General features: G+C 39.7%; 1 protein-coding gene across 1 annotated transcript in view; it reads right to left on the bottom strand.

Moving 5' to 3' along the window:
• Positions 1-14,543, bottom strand: part of kif15 (kinesin family member 15) — a 54,460-nt gene extending 39,917 nt beyond the window's left edge. The window contains exons 1-16 of the mRNA XM_060925132.1: positions 14,399-14,543; positions 12,945-12,981; positions 10,896-11,079; positions 10,111-10,187; positions 9,952-9,989; positions 9,768-9,865; positions 8,006-8,185; positions 6,935-7,144; positions 6,695-6,820; positions 6,498-6,620; positions 6,145-6,286; positions 5,971-6,053; positions 4,890-5,099; positions 4,619-4,805; positions 4,367-4,508; positions 823-964 (exon numbers count right to left, since the gene is read on the bottom strand). Of these exons, the coding sequence (XP_060781115.1) occupies positions 823-964; positions 4,367-4,508; positions 4,619-4,805; positions 4,890-5,099; positions 5,971-6,053; positions 6,145-6,286; positions 6,498-6,620; positions 6,695-6,820; positions 6,935-7,144; positions 8,006-8,185; positions 9,768-9,865; positions 9,952-9,989; positions 10,111-10,187; positions 10,896-11,079; positions 12,945-12,981; positions 14,399-14,417 (1,998 nt within the window). The 5' untranslated portion in view covers positions 14,418-14,543. The remainder of the gene's footprint in view (positions 1-822; positions 965-4,366; positions 4,509-4,618; positions 4,806-4,889; positions 5,100-5,970; positions 6,054-6,144; positions 6,287-6,497; positions 6,621-6,694; positions 6,821-6,934; positions 7,145-8,005; positions 8,186-9,767; positions 9,866-9,951; positions 9,990-10,110; positions 10,188-10,895; positions 11,080-12,944; positions 12,982-14,398) is intronic.
• Positions 14,544-16,396: the final 1,853 nt, after the last annotated feature.

The raw sequence follows: 16,396 nt of genomic DNA, 5'->3' as shown, positions 1-16,396 counted from the left end.
GGAAAGAAATACATATAGAAACACTAACCATCTTTAACACATATTTACCATTAGATTTTAAAACCATGTATTTAGGATACATCTCTCCAGAAGTCAGAGGTATAGACAGATACTTACTGGGTGTACTACTTGCCGCAGGGAAAAAAAAGCTTTGACCAAAAGATGGAGGAGACGGGACGGACCAACCATAAATGACTGGATAAATGTAACAATGGACATTTATAAGATGGAAAGGGTCACGTTCTCTGTGAACCTGAAGATGGACTTATTCACACAACATTGGGGAAAATGGGCACGATATATGAAGCCTCTGAGACCTGATTTTGTAAAGATAACTAACTGAAGGAACATCCAAAATCTTTATTTAAGGAAATTAAATTATTTTATTTTTATTTCCTTAAGAACACTAAACGCTAAAAGTAACAATGAGCTGCTACAAATGTTTTTTTTATTTATTATTGTACTCTCTGGATGTATATAGTTAAGTTTACTTGCTCATTCTCTGACAAAGAAGGAAATAGATCTATGACTGATTCAAACTATAGAAAATGTGGCTGAGAAACTATATTTGGTACAATTTTTTTTCTTCTCTTTAATCTGGGCTTAAAAAACGTACTATACAAACAGAAATACATATGCACACACTTGATTTTATATACTAATGTCTTTTTTACTTTTTTCTTGTCTCACCATTTGCTTTAACGTACCAGAGTACGTAATAATGTGCACAATGTATGGAAAAAAAGACTGATGTATATAAAACTCTATTTTCAATAAAAAGAAAAGAGCAGACGGGATATTTGAACCTTGTAGATGGTATACCTTTATCGTTTCAGCGTGGATCTTATTCAGCTGTGACACTTCCTGTTTGGTGTGAGCTTTTGTGGCTTCGAGAATTTTTTCCAGATGCTTGTTGGATTTGTCCAGGTAACGTTTCTCAGACTCCAGCTCAAGTAGCTGCTTCCTGGAAAAACAGGAAGTGATAATCAGAGCACCATTGGAATTTCAAAAAATGATTGTAGGGTCCTCTGGAATAATGCTGTATTTTATACTCTATCTTGGATTGCCCTATTTTCTGTGTTAATTAACTCCATTTGCCATGATGCCTTGTGGTTTAGAATATTTTCACTGTTCTGATGTGTTGTGACGTACTGTGCATTCGGACCAATCAGATTTATTTGCTCTTTGTATTTTTATTTGAATTTTGATGTCAGCCAATGGTAACTTGTATATGTTTAATGCCCGCGAGCTTTTTGAACGTTCCATCACCTCGTGAGAGAGAAGCTCACGTCAGTTCCCGCCTGCAGCAGAGGAGAGAGAGGTCGCGTTGTTTGTGAGCTCTGTTTCAGCACTTATTTTGCAGAGAGTATTTTTATAGTTCGGCCTGCTTGTGGCCATAACGTGTACCTGGGACTCCGGTGTCACTCCAGTGAGTGATCTTGCTGTTTTCGCGGACACATCTGCCCTCCGTTGCTGGGCCCACCGGAGCGCCGTCGTCATTTCCCGGGGACTCACTGTGTCGGGACCGGGACCCAGCCAGCTACCGAGGGATTTGGGGTGAGCAACATCTTGTTCGAGCGAGCTAACCCACAGCAGTAGCATCTGCTGTGTGACTGCATCGACATCTGCAACCTGATTCATCTGCTCTGACCGGTGGATTGTGAGTAACACGAACCCACACTTACACTGACACACACACACACGTTCCTCTGGTCTCGCCTGGATAGCCAGCGTTTTAGAAGGGCATTGCAGCGGTTGCTGTTCTGCCTGCAGTTCAGACAGCTGCCACCTGTGCACCAACGGGCCCCAACTGCGCGCTTGTTTTTCTTTTTCACTCTTCTCTTTTGATACTTTACCCAGTTTTACTATGTACTGCTTGTATACACAGTCTTGATGTGCCATCTGTAACATCTCTATGATGTAGGCTAATTGTTTCCACTCCTCTTGTGCAGGTGTTACTATTTTATTCATATTGATTACATTGCATGCTTCGTCGGGAAGCATTTATCATCAAATATCTCCTATTGCTATTATTATTGCTTATTAATAAATATAATCATTATTATTATTTAATTATATCTTGGGTGTATTGGCTGCTCATTTGGTTCTTTATATTTGAACATTCTGACATGCACACTGCAGACTAGCTATTAGCTCTTTCACTCAAACTACTGTTTATTCTAAATTCTGAGGAAATACACCATACACTGGCTTCAAAGGTAAGTGTAGTATTTTCGCAGTGGAGGCACCGCGCTATTAAATCTATCATTCATTAGATTTATGATTATTATCCTCTCTCTATACTTGTACTTTTACGGTATCAGGAATCTCAGCCAGCTCACCACTCCACCGCTGAGAACTTAGGATCCTGTTGTGCCATTATTTATTGTGATTTAGTTTAACTCTTTAGTAGCCTGTAGCCTACTGTGCTGGGTGATTAGCACCCGTTAAAAAGGGGTTACATGATCAAGACTGTTTAGTAACGGTTTTATAAGTTATAAACCTTATAAGACTGAGGATCTAAAAAGAGAACCAGAATTCAAAGAAATAAACTCACTTAGAAAACAGAGTCACCCAATCAGATCTCACGCCCAGTATTTCACCGGTTTTGCCGAGAACTTCCTGATTTTACAGGCAGCATGAAGGCTGCTTCATCAAATTCAACACCGCTTCACTCGTGTTCTGTTTGACTGGCCAAGACGACTAAATATTCATTCTGTCAGCTCGCAATTTAATGCCAGATCACTGCTTTTACAGAGAGAACGTTAACATTCACCAAGTTAATGCAAAAATAGATAGGGAAATAAAAACAAGTTGAAAAATCAGCTCAGCACAAGTAAATGGTTGTAAATCTTATTTTGTAATTAAAACTGATATTTTATTCCAAAACTTATGTAAAATGAAAAAAAAAAAAAAAAAAAGGCTAGTTGTGAGGTCATATGATACTGACTTAAGCCCCGCCCTCACTGAACCACACACACCTGTCACTTGAAAGGCCGAGATAAATGCGGGGTTTTTTTTGCACTAAAACAGAATAGCAGTTAAATTTGGTGAGGTTTATTGAGTCCCTGGACAGAGGCAACTATTCTCTAAACCACACGGTAGCGAATATATTTGCAGACAAAAGTCAAGTAAACTTAGCCCTTTTAGAACCGCCCGCCAAGCAACCAGAAGTAGCAGACAATGTCAAGAGTGCGTGTCGGCTATGAACAACATGAGCGACCAAAGCAAGCAGGAATTTAGTGAGGGAGAAAATTCAAGTTTTAGTATTTTTTTTTCTGTTCAAGTTGATGACAATGTACTGACAGAGGAAGCAGTGGCCAGCGATCAGGAAGAAGAGAGAGGTATCGATCCGTACCGATTCGAGCCAGAACTGTCTGATGAGAGCGGGGTCAGTGACGGGGATAATGATGAACCTTAAGGTTCGATTTGATCCACAGCTTCAGCCGGCCTTTAAACGCTCATAACTCGGCCAGCGGAGGTCCCAGAGAAGTCAAATTTTGCAGGCACCTCCCTCTACACGATCCCCTATGATCCCTCGGTAGGACCACACCTTGGGACGTTATTCACCCCGGTACGAGCTCTACTCTGCGCCTTGAGTTTCTATATGACTTTAAAAATTCATAACTCGGCAAGCGAAGCTCACAGCGAGGTGAAATTTCGCAGGCACGTACCTCTCCCCGTGCCCTCGCGATCCAGCATGGGCATGGCCTGCTAGGCTCGCACCTTGGGATGTAATTCACCCCAGTGTGAGCTCACCTCCGTGTCTTAAGAGGTTTGGATGACTAGAAGTTGAAGATGCATTCCACAAGATAGTAGTATTGCAGCATGTTGGAAACAAAATGCTTTGCAGTTCACTGTAGCAAAGTCTTGACTAATCAGTGATTACCTTTATCTTTCGGGAAAAGGAACAGGGCCACTCCCTCCACGGCATTTGTGTTGCTGCACCTGGCAGAGACACATCGCTTTCCAGGCGCTTTCCCTTTTTTCTGTCCCCCTTCTCCATAACAGTTGTAGATTGTAGTTTAACGATTTGTCTCTCTTTCTACACCGTGTTTCATTACAAGTTTCCGTCAAAATGAATGTAATCTAGCAGAGTCAGACAGAAGCTACACTGTGTGGACATCAGTGGAAAAACCACCAGTAAAACCACTCACATTTGTGATGTCACAGAAAAGCCCGCTAATAATGACGACTTTGGTACCAGGATTCCCTTGGCATGAAATTTAAACTCGACAAATTCTGAATGTTCCTAACATTTACAACGTGGGTTTCAGTGATAAGTTTTTGTTGTCGGGACTTGTACTATATTATCCAAGGGGAAAGGGGGACGTCTCTCTCGGCCTTTAATAACATCCACACTCACTTGCTGACTTGTTTGTAATCGTTGAACGCCTCCGCCATGTTCGTGAGCTCAGACTGTTTCTGTAACAACTGTGCCTTCAACCTCTCCATGGAAACAGAGGACAGCATTTCCATGGTAACTGGGGTGGAGCAAGTAGGTGGAGCTGTCAAAGAGAAGGAAGTGAAAGAGAAGCAAGATGATGATGGATATTATTAACAACAACAACAACAACCAGGCTGATGGCCTCGTCCCAAACAGAGCGTCTTCACTCACCCCCCACTGCCTCTGCACCCTCCTCTGACTTTAAGACCTCCTGAAAGGCCTGCTCAAGCTCAGCTGCAGATTGGGACAAGGCCTCCTGAGCGTGCTTCACCGACTCCAGAGCTCTCAGGGTGCGTACTTCCTCCTTCAGGCTGCAGTTCTCTGCTGCGTACCACATCATGCGTGGGTGATGTTCCACCTGAGAGAGAGGGGGTGCGCGTGCATGTGGGTGTGAGACGCCATGTTCGTGCGTACCTAACCTAATCCGTGTGCGTGCGCGTACCTGTTCTCTGAGCAGGCGAATCTCCTGCAGCAGCTGATCGATGAGAATTTGGTCCTGTCGTGCCGGTTCCACTTGCTCTCTCGCCTCCAGCTCCCTCTTCAGATGGGCGATGCGATCATCTCGGAATTTCAGGATCATGCGGTTGGACTGAATGAATTTTTCCTTCTGTGCCCAGGCTTCTTCCAGATGAGACACTTTCTCCTGCAGAACCTGCACAGGAACGCAAAAAACAAAAGAAAAAAAAAAACAAAACAGGAACACAGATTGTGACAAGGACTGGGCTCAGGATCACCAACGCAGTCCCTCAGTGAGAGACATGAGAATATTATTTAATTCATAAATTTGTTTTTTTTTTTTTGTTTCGTGTGTGGGGCCTTACAGAGTGTACGTAATAATTGGAATAATAATACCACGCTTCAAAATATTAAACTATAATTATGGCTGTTTTATAAGGATTTGCTTTAAATAATTCAGTTAAACCATGTAAAACTGATCAACAAAAATAACTACAATAAAATTCCAATTTATTTATTAGTTACTTATTATTATTTTTTATTTATTTAAGTTAGTTAGTTAATTATTATTATTTTTTTATTTATTTTTCCTTGTCTATAATTGTAAAGCATCCTTGGGTTTCTTGAAAGGTGCTATATAAATTCAACTTATTATTATTATTATTATAAAAGGGAAACAATCTATTTAGAATGAGTATATGAGAAATAATTAAGAAATCTGACTGATCATGAAAATTTATACAAATGTGAAATTTATATATTTCAATATATATATACACAAGAACAAATTTATGTAAATTACTTCATACAAAATTAATGATTAACAAATCAATTGATTTTAAAATAATAAAACATTTTAATGACGATTAAAATAACTGTATACTGACTTGAAATCCCTAAAATTTTTACATGTATTATTGGTTAATTTTTTTTTTAATTATATACATCTCACACACACTTATTATACAATAATTTAGAAAACAGTATTTATTATTAAAACAGGAAACTGATTATTTTATTAATATTAAAGAATGGCATTTTTTAAATGTTTTGTGTGTGTGAGAGACCTTCTTCTCATCTTCTCGTCTCCTCCACAGTTGCACAGCCTGAAGAAAGCGAGCCTTATACAGAGACTCGACTTCAGACGCTACTGCAAACACACACACACACACACACTACTGTAACAACAGCGTGCCCGTGTTCTTATTAAGAGCGCACTGTGTATGTGTGTGTACCCGTACCAGTGTGTAACTGCGGACCCCCGGGTGCAAGCTCGGTGATGTTATGGCGAGTGGACACAGCCAGAGCTAACTGCTCCTTCAGCTTCTTCACTTCAGCCTGGAGCTGCTTCACGTTTCCATGAGTGTCCTCATTTATCATCGCCTACAACACACACGCACACACACTGATCCCACCTTATTACATAAGTATCCAAAGTGTGTACCAGACTGAAATAAGGAAGTCAAAAATAGTTTTTCATCAAAGTTTGGGAAACTCATGAGGATATGTTCGATGAACAAATAGCTAGTAGAGAAATAAGGATGGTGTTTCACACACTCCAGTGTCTAAAGCATCCATAATTGTTTTTATTTGCCTTGTTTTTGATGAGCTTGGCCCTCTGGGCAAACTGCAGCGTGGACAGCGTCTCTCCAAAACACTTCGATCCTGGGTGGACGTTGGCAATGATGTACGTCTTAGCATTGCCTCCAAGAGAGTCCTAACACACACACACGTTCATGTCAGAAATCATCTACTAGCATACCATATAAAGTGTGACCTTTGACCTCTTACCCTGAGCAGGAAGGTGAGTTTGGAGTCACGGTAGCAGACATGCCGGCTCCTCCCATTACACACGTCCACCAGAGCCATCATCACCTTCCCCAGGCACATCAGAGAGCGGTTGATGCTGCTTGCCTCCTGGGGTGTCAAAGGTCAAAAATGTGCAGCATCTTTAACATTTATGATGTTTATACAGTGTTACGTATGAAATAAAGGTGACCACCCATCTCTCTCTCTCTCTCTCTCACACACCTTCAAGCGTGATCCTTCAGCGTGTGTGTCTCTCTGCCTCTCAGACCCAGCCAGATCCACCAGGTTGAGTTGAGATGTTCTGATGTTTACCACTTCCTGTGCCGTCTCCTTGGACTCCAGTATCACGGTGAAAACGGCATGAGAGCGAGACGACTCACGATTCATCGATGTGGACGCCACACGCCGATTACGCCATCCCATAGATAACACCTACACACACACAGGATTCAGTTAGAGTTTAGTTCTGAATTTTTTGATTCACTGAGTTACTAAATCAATTCTGAACTCTATTTACTGATTCACTGTACCAATTTGGAGTTGTTTGATTTTTCTGATTCATTGTGTCAAATTTGTTTTGATTAAATGAGTCCCTTCATTAATTATGAATTATTTGCTTTAATGATTCACTGTGTTGATTCAGAATCATTTAATTTACGATTTCATTTTATGAATTATGAATAATTTTGATGAACCGATTCACCGTATCAATTCAGAAATGTTTAATTTACCGGAATTCTGAACCATCTGAGTTTCTGATTCGTTGCATCAATTCTCTGTTCTCTTTGCGTAATCAGTTTTAAAGAAGCAGTTCTGAGCTTTTCCAGTTCACGTGATTCATCACGTCTCTGTTTTGAACAACTAACTTACCTCACCAGTTCATTAGATCAGTTTTAAATTTGATCAATTTACTGTACAGTTTAAGTGTTTTGAATGAATGTTCCAAAATGTGAGTCAGTAATTTGACAGAGATATTCAGTGTCAGTTCTGTTTGTTTTACTGATTCACTGCATCGACTCTCTGAACTGTTTGTTTTCACTGATTCAGTGGATCAATTCTTTGCTCTGTTTGATGAATCAGTTTACTGAATCAAATCTAAACCATTTTTTGATTAACTTTATCAATTCTTTGTTCTGAACAACTCATCCAGATTCTCTGGAATGAATTGGTGAATCCATTAAGTTCAAAATATGCGAGTAACTGACACACAGAATGTCAGACTGAAGCAAAATCAGTCAACTTGCTAAAGACATGCTGTTCATAATTAGGGTTGGTAAGTGTGTGCGTGTGTACCTGGTAGGCCTCTGCAGCTGAAGCTGCGTATTTCTCCACCGCTCCCTCAACAAACACTCCTTTTTTAATGTCCTCTCTGAGGAACAGACTTGCGGAGGCGCTGTCCAGAAGGTCAAAGATCTGCTCGTTGTAGATCTCAATGAAGGAGCATTTACACAGGAAGCTCTTTGCTCCTGCAGACTGCATGCGCACACAGAGAAACAAACTTAGGGTTGCAAAGGGGTGGAAAGTTTCCGGGAATTTTGGAAAGTTTCTGGGAACTTTGGAAAGTTTCCGGGAATTTTGGAAAGTTTCTGGGAATTTTGGAAATTTTCAATTTTAGCATTTATTAAGTTTTAAACATTTTAAAACATTTCATCACCTGGAAAAACAAATTAAAACCCATGTTAAGCCTTTCTTTCAATTATGTACTCTTTTGTGCTAATTAAGAAAAGGACATATTGCTAAAGACCAATTAAAAAAAGGCTTTTAGTTTTTCACTATTAGTATTATATTCAGATTTTTCAGTGAAAAATTCTTCTCAATCTCAATTAGAGATTTTTCTTCAAATAAAGCATATTGCCATTCTTACAGTTTGTGGGAAATTCCAAGATGCTAAATATAATAACATCTAATATAATAACAGTACCCTTTGTATAAGAATTAACTGGAACTCTAACTCACTGTAGAACAAGTAATGAGTTCTCAAAATCTTGCAAAAACTCAATTTTGACCATTTTTATTACAAAATTTTACAAAACTTGAAGACTTGTCTACAGATTTAAATCACAAAAGATATCATAAAATAACAAGGAATATTAAAAAAAACGTAAAATTTAAAATTTCTAATTACTAGTAGTCTTGAAATAAGTTTTGCTGCTTGTAAAATATATTGACACTTTTTTCTTTGAACCTGGAGCAAGGCTGTTTAATGTCATTGTTTAATAGCATTGTAGACCCTAATCATTACTTCTAATCCGATAATTTGTAAGCAAATTACTTGACAGGATACGGTTTACAAACCAGCTGCAAAATGAAAAAAAGAATTCAAGTTGTTGAAGTATAATTAGTAAACAAAAAAGTTACAGGAAGTGGTCTCCAAAATCATAAGTAGAGTTAAAGTTGTTTTTGAAGAGAAGTTCTCAAAGTCTAAGGCTATTGTTTAATTCATTATACATGTACCAGGGAAAACCCGTATTGTTTTTGTAAAACATTTGGTGGTTATTAATTCTCTCAGTTGTTTAATTAGTTACATGCTTGTATGTTCTGAACAGAACAGAGACCCAGAGAAATATCCTAATCTGAATAAAAGGACCTTATTTTTTTGTATCAATTTTAAGTAAAGTTGGTTTTGAAAATTCTCGAAAGTTAGCCAAAATTCCCATAAATTCCCGTTAATTCCCAACATTTCCATGGAAATTTTCCACGGAAATTTTCCACTCTGAAAATTCCTGGGAATTTTGCAACCCTAAACAAACTTATAGCAAACCCTAAAAATATCCTTCACAAGACAATAGAAGTTTTGGCGTTCTGAAACCCTGACCTAAAAATATTGTGTAAGAACAGGAGATGTCCAGAAAAAAACTGCTGATAAAATCCCACAATGCACTGCAACAGGTTAGTGTCAAATAATGTGGAATAGAAAATGGAGACGACTCATAATGCACTTTTAATATGAGTAGTCCACAATTTAAGACACGGAAGTGACCTCGGATGTTACGGGCGGGTCTACGTACAGGAGTGTGGTGCAGATAGTGCGTTTGATGAGAGTGTAACAGCTCACCTTCTCCACTTCTCTGTTGATGAGAAAGAACAAATACTCAAAGCTACGAGGAATAAGACCACGCAGCTCATCAGAGAAATCCGTCAACTCATTCGGCCCTAAAACACACAGAGTTCAGAGTTCATCAGTACTGTACACTGATGTGTTGACAGATCATCAGTGCGAGTGCGTGTGTAAAACTCACCCAGCATGGTAAAGGTCTTCCCTGAACCTGTCTGTCCACTGCATCATTGGGAAAATAAAGGGGAAAAAAAATCATTCCAACACCACGTTTATTTAAATATATATGTGTATATACAGTACACACACACACACATTCTTCTGGACAGTCTGGAAAACTCACTATGCAAATATGGTGCCGTTATAACCGTTCATGCATGACTCCACGATGTTCTTAGCTACACATGAGAACACAGATTCCTGTGGGACACACACACACAGCAGCAACAAAAGGTTTAATCTCAAAAACTCCCCAAAATACAAAAATCTGGTGAAGCTGAAGGTTTAATCAACCACAGTGATTCTAATAATACCTTTAAGTCCTTAAACATTTAACCTATTTTTTTTGCAATAATTTCAGCATTCCTTATATGCAATATAATGTGCAATATAAAGTTCAATATTTTTCCTGCCCCCCCACTTAATTTATCTAGAAGTTTTTCTCTATTTCTTTTCTCTGTTTATCTGTAATGATGCTGCTGGAATCTTAATTTCCCTGAGGGAACCCTCCCAAAGGGATCAATAAAGTTCTATCTATCTATCTATCTATCTATCTATCTATCTATCTATCTATCTATCTATCTATCTATCTATCATACTAAATATAGCCTTGTTTGTATCTGGTTTTATAAAAATTGTTAGTTTTGACTCTTGATTCATCAGTATGACTCACTTTACAATCTGCTTCTTTCAAATTGTGCTTTGAGCACATTAAATATATGATTCAATTGAATTCACTATTATAACTCATTTTAGTGAATTAATTCTTTCAACAAAATTTTATATAAATCAAAATAACACACGGAGTCAACAAACTGACTCACTTCTTACAAATTTCCCAAATAAGTGAATCAACCTTTATGACTCACTTCAGTGAATTGATCCTTTTAAACAATTCTCTCCTCTCACCTGAGACGTGTCCATGTCCGCCACATGATCGTAGGTGAAGTTTCGTGGCTCAGGTTTGGAGTTCAGACGCACCGTGTGATCCGAGGTCACTGTCAAGCACAAACCCCGATCCCCATCTGTCGTCAGTCCAGCGCCCTGGGTCAAAGGTCGCACACGGACGTACACCTTAATGGCATCTCCATCACTGCCATTAAAAAATAGAGAGAGAAAAAGATAAACAACAAAGAGAAAAAAAGGCCAAGCTGACTTTATAGTTCACCAAGTTAATGAGCTGAAGATAAAGTTCAGATAAAGAATAAGACTTGAGAAAAGTAACTGATTCACTGTGTCAGTTCTGGACTGTTTGATCAAACTTCTGAAGTGTTTGATTTACTAAAAGAAGCTCACTAGTCTTGAACGCTTTGGGAAAAAACAAACAAAGAAAAAAACATCTCAAGATATCGTTCAAGGCTTCGTTGCGGCCAAGCGGCTGCCATTCAGGTCACGGGCGCAGATAGAGGGGGGGATGGGGGGGATTCGTCCCACCCAGATTTAAATTCACCTCGTTCGGTCCCCCCCACTTATAGGGAGGAAAAAACGTCTATGCTGTCTTTCTTTGCATAAGGCAAACCTCACGGAAAAATCAAAAGACTAATTACCATTCGGTTTATTGAGGTGCACAGCAGTACATACATAGTTGCAACTGCGCAGACTGCACAGATTGCGAGCTCGAGCTTAGTTGCTATGGTTACCCACAAGTTTGACAGGCATATCGGGGACAGCGCCTCCTAGTTCAGGACCCCAACACGGCATGATGAAGGGTGCCAAAAGGCAGAAAACGATTGCATCGTTTTTTTTTTTTTAAACGACTGTAAGTAAACTGTGCCTTACTTTATCATATCACCTTGCAATTTTTTGATAGTCTGTTCAAAGTAATGTCGTAGTGAAAGTAAAATCGTACGGAGTAGAGAAGCCTTTCTGGTAGCCTCCTTCTTTCGGTGGCAGCCTGCAGATACAGTGCTCAGAAGGCAGTTTTAATGTTTAATCTGGCGTTCCCTGCCATAATTTCAGCGAGCATATTGTTTCATAAGGAAACTTTGCGAAGAGTTGTTGACTGACTGCCGCTCATGCAACACACAGGCATAGTTAGAAAGTCAGGATGCACTGGTTTACACTTTACACACACACACGTAGCCCAGCCTCTCGCTATGTTTAACAGTTGGAACTTAGCGGTTTTAAAACTAGTTTTGCAATTTCTGTGCGTGATGATAATGTGTAAACTTTGGATTTCCATAGGCTATGTTAAAATGTTATCATTGTCCTGGCCTGCAGGTAGTTCCTGGTGATGGCAGTGAGGGAGGTGAAATAACATGTATACACACTACCATTCAAAAGTTTGGGGTCACCCAGACAATTTTGTGTTTTCCATGAAAAGTCACACTTTTATTTCCCACCATAAGTTGTAAAATGAATAGAAAATATAGTCGAGACATTTTTCTGGCCATTTTGAGCATTTAATCGACCCCACAAATGTGATGCTCCAGAAACTCAATCTGCTCAAAGGAAGGTCAGTTTTATAGCTTCTCTAAAGAGCTCAACTGTTTTCAGCTGTGCTAACATGATTGTACAAGGGTTTTCTAATCATCCATTAGCCTTCTGAGGCAATGAGCAAACACATTGTACCATTAGAACACTGGAGTGAGAGTTGCTGGAAATGGGCCTCTATACACCTATGGAGATATTGCACCAAAAACCAGACATTTGCAGCTAGAATAGTCATTTACCACATTAGCAATGTATAGAGTGGATTTCTGATTAGTTTAAAGTGATCTTCATTGAAAAGAACAGTGCTTTTCTTTCAAAAATAAGGACATTTCAAAGTGACCCCAAACTTTTGAACAGTAGTGTGTGTGTGTATATATATATATATATATATATATATATATACACACAAAATGGAATCATTTGCTGACAGCTCAGTCCCCCCCAGTTCAAAAATCCTATCTGCGCCCCTGATTCAGGTCTCTGAGGCGTGGAGGTGGAACAGCTGGAGCAGGATGGTGAAGATACCTGTTGGACTGGAGAGGTGAAGTCGTGTCTCCGGAGCCTGCAGAGGACAAAACCAACACCGAGATCAGACAGTGGATTAATAATACACCGAGATCAGACAGTGGATTAATAATACACCGAGATCAGACAGTGGATTAATAATACACCGAGATCAGACAGTGGATTAATAATACACCGAGATCAGACAGTGGATTAATAATACACCGAGATCAGACAGTGGATTAATAATACACCGAGATCAGACAGTGGATTAATAATACACTGAGATCAGACAGTGGATTAATAATACACCGAGATCAGACAGTGGATTAATAATACACCGAGATCAGACAGTGGATTAATAATACACCGAGATCAGACAGTGGATTAATAATACACCGAGATCAGACAGTGGATTAATAATACACCGAGATCAGACAGTGGATTAATAATACACCGAGATCAGACAGTGGATTAATAATACACCGAGATCAGACAGTGGATTAATAATACACTGAGATCAGACAGTGGATTAATAATACACCGAGATCAGACAGTGGATTAATAATACACTGAGATCAGACAGTGGATTAATAATACACCGAGATCAGACAGTGGATTAATAATACACTGAGATCAGACAGTGGATTAATAATACACCGAGATCAGACAGTGGATTAATAATACACCGAGGTGTGAGAACAGATCAGTTCCTGTGACTCGACACGGAAATGGAGCCGTGTGTGGGATTGGGAATAAATCAACAGCCCAGCAGGGAACACCGGGTCACAGCTCACTGTCACGTTAAACTCATCAGAATCAAATGAAACAATGGGAGAATTAACATACAGATTAATTCTGCTCTTTAACTTTATTTCCTTCATTTCTGAAGTTTGTTTTATTATTATTATTATTATTTTCAGTCTTTAAGACTTCACAACACAGTAATATAATCAAAATATAAAATTGTTACTTATGAAATATTATGAAAAATATTTAACGAATATTTACCACTGCCAAACAAAAACATTACAACTGAAATAAAAGCATTATAAAGGAAAAGAAAGAAAGTTGATATCTGCTATTCAGAATTTCTTTTCATATTTAAATAACCTTAAACTGTTTTCCTGTGGCGCGGCGCACTGAGCTGTGTGAGGAGAAACACGGAATCAGAGTAAATAAATAATTACCCGCACTGCTCGGACTATGCTTTTGTACATTTAATTCAACTTGATGCCGCGTGAGAAAAAAATCATTTCTGATACAAAAAACAAATTTTCATCCCTTTTAAAAAACATTTCACACTTAAACGCCACTCTTTTATTTTCCTCTTTCGTATTCCTGACTCAGCTAGCATGCTAACGGTTAGCTTAGCTTCAGCAGCTCGCCGTCTGACTTCAAACAACTCAACAAACACTTCAGCCTCCTGAGAGCAAACACACAGCGCGGGAGAGCAAGCATCAGTGATTCACTACCTTTTCCTTTCGGGTTCATTGCAGAATAATCACAAAAAGATAAAATAAAGAACTAAAGAAAAGAAAAAAGCTCCATCAGGAAGCAAAACACTTCGAATTTGGCGCGACGGGATTTTCACTCGGCTCCTGCTGGAGGTTGAAATGTCTCTGAGGTGAAGCAGCGCCACCTGCGGGACTGGAGAGACCCTGCAACAGAAACAGCGCCACCTGCGGGACTGGAGAGACCCTGCATCAGAAACAGCGCCACCTGCAGGACTGGAGAGACCCTGCAACAGAAGCAGCGCCACCTGCGGGACTGGAGAGACCCTGCAACACCACAAACAACTGCGGACTAAATACAAACTTAAACGTTGAAATAAATCTCATCTCATTATCTGTAGCCGCTTTATCCTGTTCTACAGGGTCGCAGGCGAGCTGGATCCTATCCCAGCTGACTACGGGCGAAAGGCGGGGTACACCCTGGACAAGTCGCCAGGTCATCACAGGGCTGACACATAAGCCCTGTTCACACGGCACATATTTGCATCGATGCTGCACCGATGTATTTTGTTGCGATATATCTTACACCGGTGTAAATTTTGTGGAGCGTTCACACGTCACAACCCTGCTTACTAGAGAGAAGCGTGTTAGCACCGGTGCAGCCCCACTTGCGGTCACACGGCAGTTTCTGCGACCGTGTTATAGTAGCAAAAACTTTATTACTATCATTTCCTTTGATAGTAATAAAGTTTTGATATCATTTCCTTTTATTATTATCATCATTTCCTATCATTATTACTATCATTTCCGATAGTAATAATGCGGAAATGAAATATGCGCATGCGTGAAAATGTACTTCCTTTTCCCGGTTGTCATGGCATCATCAAGCGCCGGGAAAACAACGTGGATGAAGACACCAGTGTTGCCAGATATTGCTGACTTTTTCCATCCCAAAATATGTTCAAATCCACCAAAATGCACTTAAAACTGACAATCTGGCAACACTGGAAGACACGCAGTTCTGTTGTTGTTGATATTCGCCATTTTGGAAGCGCAAAATACCAGGATGCAAAATTATGCAATGCCCGTATGTAATCAACTCTCCTCACGCGTAGCGAGTCTACCCCTGTAGCGTTCAGACGGCCCATTTTATATCGGTGCTGCCCCGCAAACTAGCATTTACTCCGGAGTAAATTTCTTAAACCACCTCCCGAGCAGGGTTAGATTTGCACCGGTTTAAGCAGCTTTCAGGGGCTACACCGGTATAACTTTGTACCGTGTGAACGCTCTACCGGGGCAGCCCCGGTGCTACACCGGAGTAAAAGTTGCCGTGTGAACACCCCTATAGACACAGACAACCATTCACACTCACATTCACACCTACGCTCAATTTAGAGTCACCAGTTAACCTAACCTGCGTGTCTTTGGACTGTGGGGGAAACCGGAGCACCCGGAGGAAACCCACGCGGAGAACATGCAAACTCCACACAGAAAGCTCGAACCCGGGCCTTCTTGCTGTGAGGCGACAGCGCTAAACCACTACACCACCATGCCATCATTGAAATAAATCATATGAAACACTAATTAGTCCATCACTCATGAGGAAAATTTCAAAAGTAATTACAAAAGAAAATCAGACTATTCAGTACAGGAGGAAGCAGATTGTGAGGTGACTGAAATGATCCACTCTGATGAAAATATTACTTTATTCATTCAGTATTACAGAAGCTTTAAGAAAAACACCACTGTTGTGCAGATTAATGTAACCATCACAGTCACTGAACACCAAAGGAAAAAAAAAAAGTTTACCTCCTTTCAAGGTCAGTATGAAAGGAATTCATTTTTATAAATCAGACACCAATCTAATAGTGAGGAGTGTGTATAAAAATATAAACTTTACCCCAACCAAAAGTACAGTAAAACTTTCATTTTTTGCGTTTGCTTGTTGGATTCGTGTATATTTAGTCAGTAAGTTGGTTTTATTTCCTACAGACACACCTCATGATTCTTGCCAGACCA

This window comes from Neoarius graeffei, chromosome 7 (genome assembly GCF_027579695.1).
Source record: "Neoarius graeffei isolate fNeoGra1 chromosome 7, fNeoGra1.pri, whole genome shotgun sequence".
In the NCBI taxonomy this organism is placed as follows: domain Eukaryota; kingdom Metazoa; phylum Chordata; class Actinopteri; order Siluriformes; family Ariidae; genus Neoarius; species Neoarius graeffei.
This window is presented reverse-complemented; position numbering and strand designations above follow the sequence as displayed.